The sequence below is a fragment of the Peromyscus maniculatus genome, chromosome 23, assembly GCF_049852395.1.
Source record: "Peromyscus maniculatus bairdii isolate BWxNUB_F1_BW_parent chromosome 23, HU_Pman_BW_mat_3.1, whole genome shotgun sequence".
In the NCBI taxonomy this organism is placed as follows: Eukaryota; Metazoa; Chordata; class Mammalia; order Rodentia; family Cricetidae; genus Peromyscus; species Peromyscus maniculatus.
The window spans coordinates 23,710,031-23,722,078 of record NC_134874.1 but is presented as its reverse complement, the minus strand read 5'-3'; the positions used below and the strand labels follow the sequence as shown (position 1 = coordinate 23,722,078).

General features: G+C 42.5%; 1 protein-coding gene across 5 annotated transcripts in view; it reads left to right on the top strand.

The window, feature by feature from the left end:
- Nucleotides 1-12,048, top strand: part of Auts2 (activator of transcription and developmental regulator AUTS2) — a 1,133,868-nt gene that overhangs the window by 479,802 nt on the left and 642,018 nt on the right. For all 5 annotated transcript variants that reach the window (XM_016002484.3, XM_076560553.1, XM_076560552.1 and 2 more), the window contains exon 3: nt 5,621-5,722. In XM_016002484.3, the coding sequence (XP_015857970.2) occupies nt 5,621-5,722 (102 nt within the window). The remainder of the gene's footprint in view (nt 1-5,620; nt 5,723-12,048) is intronic.

Here is a 12,048-nt window from a genome sequence, read left to right as displayed (position 1 = left end):
TTGGTCTTTCATTACTGTATTTTGGGGAGCTACAAGTCTGAAACAAAGGATCCAAATATTCTAGGACCTATATTTTCACCCCCACCTGCTAAAATGTCTTCAATATCTAAAAAATAATTGACCACAGAACTGGTGTAATTGTGCTCTGTCTCCACAGAGGCGATACAGCTCTCCATTAAAGAGTCCTTCAATTATGATGAGTTGAATACACTATAACTTACAAAGATGGCTGTGGATGAGGAGGAACCCTCACTGTAATGAGACTTTTTATTTTTTTGATCTGATTTGAAATGAACTCAGTCCAAAATTATGGCAAGTTGGAAGAAAAACTTTGTGTCAACGTTCATATCATTAAATTTTTGATAGCTGTCAACTCAAGTATTTTATATCATAACAATTTCTATATATTCTTTATTTTTCGATTAAAAGTGATGGGGCTGGAGAGATGCCTTGGGAGGTAATAACACTTGCTACTCTTCCTGAGGACTGAATTTCAGTGCCCCACATACATATTAGGTGGTTCACAACTGCTTGTAGCTCCAGCTCTGTAGGGTCTGATGCCCTCTCTGGCCTCTGCAGGTAGCCCCCTGCCCATGTACAGACATACAGGTAGACATACACACATACACATAATAGTAAAATAAACCTTTGAAACAGGGATAGGCAGATAGTTAATGTGTTCTATATACTTGATGATTATACTAGATTTTAAAAGCATATAATAGTATTCCAGACATTTTGGTATACATCTTTAATCCTAGGCCTTGAAATGTATACTGGAGGATCAGGAATTCAGGATCATTTTTGGTTCCATAGAGAGTTTGAGACCCTGTTTCAGAACATGAACACACACACACACACACACACACACACACACACACACACTGAAGCTCAGTACTAAAGTAGAAATGATAGTGAAACCTCATGGTACAACTTCAACAATTGCGTCCTAGATACTCTGGTATCTGTCCATCTGTCTGTCCTCCATCCAGAGATCCTCCTCTCCTTACCTCCCGATGTGTTTAAGAAGTGCCACTCAGACATCCGAGGATTCCATCCGTAAATGTTGCAAATGTGCCTTTTCACAGCACACCAAAATGTAAACATCAGTTCCTCAATATCAGAACTTAGCCAGTCCTAATTATGTCTAGGTTTAGCAGTATTTCCTTCTTTACTCAGCTCAAGTGCAGAGTAAGCTGGTCTCCTGGCAGCTGACTGACAGGTGTCTTTCCTATCTTTGTAGCTCAGTTCCTCCCTCCTTGGTTTATCTTGAATTCACTTGTGTGAAGGAAGGTGCCTGAGAGAGCCGCATCTTACAATGAACCTTCTGCCACCGTCTTACTGATAGTTAGAGCCTCAGTTTTATGGAGAGGTTGCAATTTCGAAAGTGTAGATCCAAATCACCTCGGGCTGTCTTTAGCCTCCTTAATAGTCCTTTGCTATTCTCCTCTGCATCTGTGTCATCTCTGACATCTTTGTGGACATTAGGTAAATCCTTTGGAATGTACAAACACACCTAGCTTCTGTCAGTCAAGACTAAGAACCCATCCAGATAGCATCTTAGGCCTGTAGTAGAGATTGCTTTGCTCTAACCCATCTATGTGACATTTCTACTAATGAATTTGAAAGGTGCTTCGATGTATGACGAACTTTGTTTTGTTACCATAAAATCTTGGTCAATGAACTGTTAGCATGTTGGAACACGGAATTCGGGGTAACCTGAATCTGTCGTGTTCATAGACTTTGTTCACTTATATTTGGCTCTAGAATGAACTGTCTCATCCCTTTTGAGGTCGGAGCTGTGTTTCTGCATCATACTTGTTAAGGGAGTTGTGTAGTTGCTGTACTGTGCTTCTGTGACCCCTGATGTGTGATGGAACTTCTGCCCTACCTGCTGGGAGGATGTCAGAGTCAGTCAACTAGCTCTGATGGCCTAGCTGCTTATGTTCACAAGTGTACAGCGAAATTGGTCTTGGATTATTTTCCTCTCCTGATTTTATTAACCTACTATCTTTTTAGTACTCTGAAATCCATTGAACTGCTTTCTATGTTGAATCATGTATGTGTCGGACAAATAGAAGCAGTTTGTAGTTTTCAATTTCTGAGAGATGGCAGTATCCAAGTCACAGTGTCCAGAGTGTTCCTCTTTCCTCCCCTCTCCTTCTCCTTTTCTCACTGAACCCAGAACCTGCTGACTTGGCAAGACTGGTTAGCCATTAAACCCTAGTGATCCTCCTGTCTCTGTGCCCCAGCACTGGAACCAGAGAGGCCTGTCCCCACGCCTGCCTTTCTACTTAGGTTCCCATGCCTGCAGGGCAAGCGCTTCATCGGCTCAGCCATCACTGGCTCAGCCATCACACCAGCCTCCTCACGTTCTCCTGTTTATTCTTTCTGTGACTTGTCTTGCCTGTATTCATGGTTAGGGCTTCCTACTCCAATTAACCCCGTCTAGAAACTTGCTTACAGACATGCCCAGAGGTTTGTCTCCTAGGCAGTTCTAAATCCCATCAAGTTGACAATCAAGATTAAACCATTCAGCCATTAATAACAGTTGACACTCTCCCAAGATCACAGTTCCAGAATACAGAGAACATATTTTCCACAATGAAATCTAATGAGAAGAAAACTTGGCGTCCTGTGTTCTATAAAGATAATTCCGTTGACGGAATTACCACCACCCATGCCCGATACTCACTCCCTCATTTTGTTTAGTTTGCTCTAATTCAGTTGCCTCCTGTGAAATTAGAGACTGGGCTATAGAAATTTTCATGTAAACACAATCATAAGAATGTGAAGCTTGCTCGTCAGATTTCTCACTGCCTGTGTTGCAGCCAAAGCTTCCTAACGCTGGCCACCGTGGATGCTGGGACAAATCAATGCAACCGGATTGATTTTGCTCAGGTCTTTAAATGTTTAAGCTCGCACCTGGCCTTTGTGTTGTCTCCTGCTTGTAGGTAATAGCTGGGAATTCCAGGTGAAGGATTACAACTTCTCAGCTACTTACGCTACCCACAAATGATCCCGTTGGTTGCGGCTGAAAATACCAGTTTGAAAATATATTCGTGGGATTAGGAATGAGCACGTCTTCCCTGAAATCTTGTGGTTTAGCGTTAGTGCTTAGGGTAGTCAGTCAGTGTCTTTGAAATATTGAGCTGGCTGACAGCTTAAAATCCTAAGTTTCCTTTAAACTTGAGCTGGGCTTTGGAGGAAAAAGGGGTAGTACGGGGGTGGATTTTATGTATGGCTCTCCAACAGAATTCACTTAAGTGTGTTTGCCGTCAGGGCCTTGGGAATGCAAGCAAGCTGATTCCTTCCCTTCCTCCTTGGGTTCTGCCCTCAGCCCAGATCAACATTTAGTCAGATAATTGACATCGGAGCCTCTGAAGTCTGTTGTGGGCCTTAGTATGAAATCATTTCCCTTTCATGAAGAAGTATGGAAGAGAGACTACGTGCAATGTCCCGGTTTCATTAAGCTAGTTGTGTGTAAGGAATATTCCTTGATTCTAAATTAATATTATTTGTGAGCAGGCATGTGTGTCCATGGTGGTCAGAGGACAACTTGAAGGAATAGGTTCTCTCCTTACCACGTGGATTCTGTGAATTGAATATTCATAAGGTCTTCCACCACCCCAGACATACTAAAGTACAGAGGGAATAGTAATACACTGCAGAATTGTGACCGTGTGTTCTGTGTAAGCCTCTAAACTTGGCACTGAGCATTAAACCAGGCAGCACACAACAATAGAATCATGAGTTGGGTGATGTCCTAGATTATGGCCTAAGTTTGAAGTCATCATCTGCTGTGTCTTCATTCATGATTGAAAATGGTTCTGCCTTAACATTGTGAGAGAAGCAGTTAAATAATACATCTTATCTTGTCTTGTTTTTGAGACAGGGCCTCATGTATGCCAGGCTGACCTTGAACTCACTGTGTAGCAAGGATGACCTTAAACTACTGGTATCCCTGCCTCCACTTCCCCAGTACTAGGATTACAGGTATGTGTGTTACCATTCAGGGTGTCTACAGGGCAGTAGATCAAACCCAGGGTTTTGTGCAATTAATTCTATGAGTGAGCTATATAGCCAGTCAAGGAAGAGAGTTCCAAGGCTGCTTATGGATCTGAGCATATGTTCTACATGGGGGTTTGGTGGTCAGCATGGCTGTTGCAACAATACTGATTTCTTGGACTTGAAAATTAAAGTAGATGAGAGAGCTCAGCTGGTAAAGGCAGTTTCCACCAAGCCCGATGACCTGTGTTTCATTCCTGGGACCCATATGGTTGATCGAGAGAACTGGCCCCCACAAGTTATCCTCTGACCTCTATAAATACATTTTGGCATGTGTACCACCTCCCTCATGTACGTATACACAAACAAACAAACAAATAAACAAATAAATAAATAAATGTAATAAAGTTTTTTTAGTATATCATAATCAACAGCCCAGCCCCCCAAATCCTTGCTTTATAAAGAATGAGAAGGTGAACATTTGAAAAGACTTTATTCTGACCTGTTATGCACCAGTTGGAAAAGGCTCATACCCCTTGCATCTGGATTAGGTTAGACTTAGTAAATTTCACTTTAGTGTAGTAAAAAACACAGTCCTTAAAGGGCTCAGAGGATAGAAAGTAAAATTAGCCCTATTTTTTGAGCTTTATTAGAGAATGCTTTCTGGAAAGGGGGAGGGGTTTAGGAAGAGAAATTAACATAGCATTGTTGAGGAGTTACATGTAAGAATGCTCCATTGGAGAGTTTGGGGGATGTTTCTTCTTTGGTGAACCCAAGTGAGGTCTGGATGGTGGTCAGTCTATCATGCCAGGAGATTAGGAATATGTCTTAGTCGGTGGAATGCTTGCCTAGTTGGCACAGGGCCCCTGTGTTCAGTCCCCAGCACTGTGCCATCTGAGTGTGATCATGCTTGATACCTGTAATCTGGGTGATCAGAAGAGGGATGCAAGAAGAGCAGAAGCTGACGGTCACCCTTAGATACCATAACAAGTTCCAGGTCATTCAGTCACATGAGACCCTGTCTCAAAGACAGACACACACACACACACACACACACACACACACACACACACACACACACACACACACACAAAGTTGAAGGAGGGAGTAGAGATGGAACAATCAGGAGTTAAAATCACCTTCAGTTACAAAGTGAATTTCGAGTCTCCTGGGCTACCTGATACCCTGTGTAGAAAACAAAACAAAATAAACTAAATATATGGAACTGGAGAAGTGAAGAGCACTCACTGCTCTAGGAGAGGATCTGAGTTTGGTTCTTATCACTCGGGTACACAGGGTACAACCACCTGTATCTCCAGCTGCCGAGGGATTCAGTGCCCTTTTCTGACCTCCATATACCTGCAGTCTTGTGAGTAAACACACACACACCACACACACACACACACACACACACACACACACACACAGGCAAAGGCAAAGAAAAAAATAAAAACAAAAACAAAATGTTGGATAAGTTTAAACTAAACAGAATGTTGAGATTCCGAACTTTTCAATGTGCAAAGCTCACAGCTCCAAGCTCGTGAGCCGGGAAGTGTGCGTGTGGGGATACCTCTGACTTCCTCCTGTTTTCCTTTCTCTCTGTGGCCTTCAGCTCAAGCCAGGACAGAACAGCTGCAGGGACAGTGACGGCGGAAGCACCAGCGGAGAATCCAAGGGTTTCCACCGGAGCAGCTCACGCGAGAGGCTCAGCGATGTAAGTTTCAAAGGCGTCCGACAGCTCCTGGACTACCACTGTACACCCTGGGTGCACAGCTCACACCCTCCCTTTCGGATGGCTCATGTGTGGGCACGTTGTGAGGTGTGCCGTCTTGGTCTATGTGTTTGTGTCTCTCGGGGAATCTTGTCATTCCAAAATGAAGATGGACCTAAATTATATTTTAACAAATGGTGGTGTTTTGGAGCTGGTGAATAAAAGTGCTTGCTGGAGAAGCCTGAAATCAAAGTTCAGATTCCCAGAACCCAAGTAAATGCCAGGCAGGCATAGGATCGTATCTGTAAGCTCAGAGCTTGAGAGGTAGAAGACAGTCAAGCCCTGTAACAAACCTCAACAGCCAGCCCAGGATTCAGTGAGAAAGTTTGCCTCGGCAGAGATTAGGGGCTAGAGAGATGACTCAGTGTCTAAGAGCATGGACTGCTTTTCCAGAGGACCTGGGTTGGACTCCCAGCATTCACATGGCCACTCACAATCATTTGAAACTACAATTCCAGCAAATTCTGGCTTCCGTGGGTTATCCATGCAGGTGAAACACCCAAACACCATTTTTTATTTTATATAAAATAAAATAAATACAAGAGTGACTAAGGAAGAAGCCCAGCATTAGAGTCAGCCTCCATGACCACAGGCACATATGCTCCCGCAACTGAGAACACACATAGACACATGTACCCATGAAGAACATACAACATAAACATAGAAAAGAATATAGTGAAGGTGGGGATGTTTCTTCCTTAGGAAACAAGAGATGGGCCAGCGAAATGGCTCAGTAGTGAGGGTGCTTGCTAGCAAGGCTCAAGAAATGAGTTTGATTTCCAGAACTGACAAGATGGAAGAAGAAATTCCTGAAATTTGTTCTCTGACCTCCCCCTGCGCATACTATGTTTCTTAGTTAAGGTTTCTATTGCTGTGAAGAGACACCATGACCACAGCAACTCTTACAAAAAGAAAAACATTTAATTGTGGTGGCTGCTTACAGTGCAGAAGTTCAGTCCATTATCATCACCGTGGGGCGTGGGGCTCGCAGACATGGTGCTGGAGGGGTAGCTGAGAGTTCTACATCTTGGCTTGCAGGCAGCAGAAAGTGATCTGAGACACTGGGTGGCATCTTGAACATATATGAGACTTCAAAGCCCACCTCCACAGTGACACACTTTCCCCAACCAGGCCACACTCACTCAACAGAGTCATACCTCCTAATAGTGCCACTGCCTTTGGGGGCCATTTTCTTTCATATGACCACACTGTGTCAAGCTCATTCTCCCAAACTAAATAAATTCACTAAATAAATAAAACCAAGAGAACTGGTAATATTTTGATCAGAACAGGAGTCAGACAGTACCATACCTGCAAGATGACACCACATTGCTTTGCTGTGGATGGCCCTTAGTAATTGACACCTTGGAATCCGGTAACAATCTGTCTCTGTTTGCTTTCTTATATCAGGATGGGATGTCTATCCAGTCAGGTAAATGCCTCTCTTGGCAAGAGAGGATATTTCTAACAAATTTCCTAACATTTCGAATTGGAAAGCCTTATAAAAAATGACTGAGACCCTCAGTGTGCCTGTTCTCCTCCAGTCCTGGTCCCTGTGCACCTGCAGGCCAGATCCCTTCTACCCCACAGTGTTAGCAAGGAAACCGGGGTGTGTTTTTTGGGTCCACAGTCACCTTAATAAAAGAAGTTAGACAGGAAATCAAAAGACCTCTCAAGGACTCTCTTATTAGACTTTAAGTGGAAAACAATGTAGCAGACAAAATGTAAATCTCTGCAGCTGCTATAACCACACTTAGGGGTCAAGGTCTGTGCTCTAACAAACCAGGTTCAGTCACTTATCCTTAGTTAAGTCAATTAAAAGAGCCAAATTAATAGAGAAAATCAGAATAAGGAGGTTTATTCCGTGTGGTCCCATTGGGACAAAGAGATCCAGCAATTCCTCAAAATCATTGAAGGTAAGTTTTAGATAGAAGGCAAGTTTTAGATAGAAGGCAAGAAATATGCATAATCCAGCAGTCTAGCCAGGTGTAGTCTCCCATATGCCTTTGACTTTGCTCCAGGTCTCTCCTTCAAGGTCACCTGTCAATCTCTCTTCAGGCTGGCAAGTTCCTCCTCTAGCTACCCTGAGGGCTTTATAGGCTTTGCTAATCCCAGAAGGGGATTCCTGGGGATATTCTAATCTCTTGGGATCCATTCTTTCAGTAGTTTGATGGCCTTAGAGGCGAGCACAAGTGTCTGGTTAGGACACATCAGTTTCTGTCAGACGGGCCCTTACACTGCCTGGAGAGGGAAAGGGAGAAGAAGACAGAAAGCCATGCAGTTTGCAAACAGCGGCATGGAGAAAGGACAGAGAGGCTTCAGAGAAACTGTGAAAAGCCCAGGGTGCCTGTGAAAGTCTGCTTAGCCTTTGGCCAGTTCCCCCAAAAAAGGGATAAGGAGAGTAAAACAAAAACTCATGCTTCTTGAGTCCTAACTCAGAAAAATGGGCAGGCAGAGTCTCCACCAAGAGGAGGTCTGGGAAAGGAAAGGAGGTTTTCTCATTAGTAGGCTCGTAACCCCTTCAATCTCCTTCTGGGTAGCTGTCCTACCCAGGGTTAGAGCTGGAATTTAGAACAAAGCCCAGGTACCTTCGCCTTTTTATGGGGTAATTTAAAAATCTTAGGAATGTCAAAGCTGATGTTTATGTTTCAAAAGAAAGGAGATGTTGCGTCCAAAGCTTCTGTAGCCTGAGGCTACTGTAGCAATAGCCCTGCTTCTCCTGAAATCCATGTACCCTGCCTTGGCCTCTCCTGCTCCTCCTGGGTCTGTTTCATTGTCTGCTCCAGCACCGGCTGCTGGAGACTCTTTTGCCTCCTTTCCTCACTTGTCATATTAGCACCAATAATGTCCCCACTTTGCCCCTGTGAGCAACGCTTGGAAGCTGTCCTGAAACCTAGGCTCAGTGGAAAGAAACTTTTATTAATGATGTCAAGAAGCAACATTAGTAGAGTTAAGCACATGATGTGTGTGTGTGTGGGGGGGGGGTGCAAAGGAGAGAAATTTTGAGTCTCAGACATCACAAAGCTGTAGAGCCATCATGGATCGTGTATGTGTAAACAGTCATTTACCAGATCGAGTTCTTCTTTTTTCGTTCCCTCTACAATAGCAGTCATTATTGTGAACAAGGTCACGTGTTGCAAAGAAAATATTACAGATTTTCCATCAAGGAAAAAGAGCCATTATACTTTGGGCATTAAATGTTATAAGAAGGGATATGGATATGTGTGTGTGTGTGTGTGTATGTGTGTATATATATATATATATATATATATATATATATATATATATATGTATATAAATATTTTTATTACATTTTGCATGTCAAAGTACCCGTGTGTGTATGGGTTGCACATGACATGGCTCATGTATGGAAGTCGAGGGACAGCTTGAGAGAGTTTTACCATATGAGTGCCAGAAATAGTACTCAGATTATCAGGTGTGGCAACAAGCACCTTTATCTCCTGAGCCATGCACCAGCCCATAATATATGTATATGTATGATTTTTAAGTTCATATATGTTACGGTTCTGTACTTTTGTTTTCACTAAGAAATGTAAATGTCCACTAAAACAACAATCTACAGATAACTGCACCATTCCAAATGACAATTCTTCATTTCTCAGAGAATTCCATAGTACAATACTGTATTTATTATTCTGACCCATTCCATATGTTGGTACTATATTACCTCATACCATTCCATCTGCTGACACTGTGTTACCTGACTAATTTCATTGGTTGATGCCTCCTTATGTCCTGTCTTTGTCATTGTGTTATTGCTGTGAAAAGACACCATGACTAATGCAACTCGTATAAAAGAAATCATTGAATTAGGGGCTGCTTGCTTACAGTTTCAGAGGCTTAGTCTCTTATCATGGTGGCAGGCAGACATGGTGCTGGAGAAGTAGCTGAGAGCTACATCCTGATCCACAAGCAGAGAAACAGAAACAGAGACAAAGTGACAGAGACAAAGTGACAGGCCTACCATGAGCTCTTAAAACCTTAAATCCCATCCCCAGTGACATACTTCTACAATAAGACCACTCCTCCTAATCCTTCTAATCCTTTTGGGAAATTCCACTCCCTGGTGACTAAGCATTCCCGTATATGATCCTGTGGGGGCCATTGTTATTCAAACCACCAAACTTACCCATTCCATCTGATAATAACATTACCCATTTTATATGGCAATATTGCATTACTCTGACCCGTTTTGTATGATAATACATTACTCCACCCCATTCCATATGATCAAATATATCACCCTGACAATTTCCATGTGATGATACAGCTTTCCCCTGATGTTTGATATGACTATATAATAATGTTACATTTCCTTGTATCAACCAAAGTAGACAACACCAAGACGCAACTTTATTTTTCCCTATACTTCCAAGGAAAATTTGTTGTTTGGTGTGTGTAACTTTGAGTTTTTAGAAGAATTAATGGGACTAAGCAAAGCTGTTTTTCTTACAGTATTCCTTAGTTTAATAAAGAGTACTGTCTTTGCATGTGAGTATAATTTTGCACGTAAGAACGCAAGTTTTTTGATGAGTGTCATTAGTTTTGTAAAAGAATTATATAATCATAAGATGGTAAGTACAGTGCTGACTTAAATTCCAAATGCTTAATACTAATTTAGCTCTTTTGAGATTTTGTTCTATGGTTTGTTTGTTTTTGTTTTTGTGACTTTTAATCCAAGTTAGGAAAAGATGTGCTATTAGCCAAGGATGACCTTGAGTCACTGATCCTCCTGTTCTGGGATTATAGACAGGCATTTCTTCTCTTACTCACCTTGTTGCACATTCAGTGTGAGGTCTTACTGACTCTCTAGCATTCCAGGGTTGCCTAGTCGGACTTCAGTTATGGCTTAGAGCAGTGGTTCTCAACCTTCCTAATGCTGTGACCCTTTATTATAGTTGCTCATGTTATGGTGACCCCCAACCATAAAATTATTTTTGCTACTATTTATTAACTGATACTTTGCTACTGTCATGAATCATAATATAAATATCTGATATGCAGGATACCTGTGACTCCTGACCTTTGCCCTCAGCCCAAAGGGGTCATGACCCACAGGTTGAGAATGGATGGCTTAGAGGATGGAAGCCTGGTTAGTTTAGGGTAGTCACTGCTTTCAGTGGTGATTAGGTGCCTTTGCCCTTTTAATTGCTGTGGCCTTCATACAAACAAATTCCAGCCTCTTCACAAAATGACCAAAAGTGAACTGAAAATGAATCTGTTAACACAAATCTAAAATCATAGAATGCATAGAAGAAAATAGATAAATAAATCTTCATTGCTGTGATTCTCCCTTGGATTGTTAAAGTTGGGACAACAAAGGCATGAACAGCAAGAGACTAATAGATCATTGGACTTTTGTACCTCACAGGGCATGATCATGAAATGGAAAGGACCATATGCAGAACGGGAAAATAACCTGAAAAAATAACTTAACTGATAAGTGTTTGTTATTCATAGTATGCCAAATATTCCTGTATTTCAACACTAAAAGGACAGCCTATTTTAAAATGAAGCTGGGAACTTAAACAGCTGGGTGTGCAAAGGAGAATTCCAAAGAGCTGCTCAATGTGTTGAGAAGATTCTCAAAGTCCTTAGCCATTAGAGAGGCATATGAAAATCAAAGTGAAGGGCCAGGAGTCAGCTCAGTGGTTCTGAAACCTACGCAGCAGCATTTGTGTTGTATATTTACAACCACCTTTACGTCAGCTCCAGGAGGTATGAATGCCCTCGTTGGACTCATGAGGGGAATCCAAGGCTTGAACTTGTAGGCAGGAACTGAAGCAGAGGCCACAGAGCAATGCTGCTTATTGGCTTTTGCTCATCACGGCTTGCCCAGCCTGCTTTCTTCTTTAACCAGGGACCCACCTGTCTAGGAGTGGCCATGCCCACAGTGGACAGGGCCCTCCTGCATAAATAAATCATTGATGACAAAAATGCCCCCACAGACTTGACTATGGGCCAGTCTAAAAGAGTCATTTTCTCAATTGAAGTTCCTTCTTCCCATATGACTCTGGCTTGTGCCAAGTATATGCGGCGGGGGGGGGGGGGGGGGGGGGGGGGGGGGGACGGGGGACGGGACAATTTAACCAGGGCAAATGGATATTCTGTAAAAACAGCCTGGAAGAGGTGACATATTTCACGATGTGGGATTTTGGGGTAGGAGGATCATTAGTTCAAGGCCAGCCTGAGCTATATAGACTTTTTCTCATAAGAACAATCTCATTTATAACCCAGCCTAACCACAG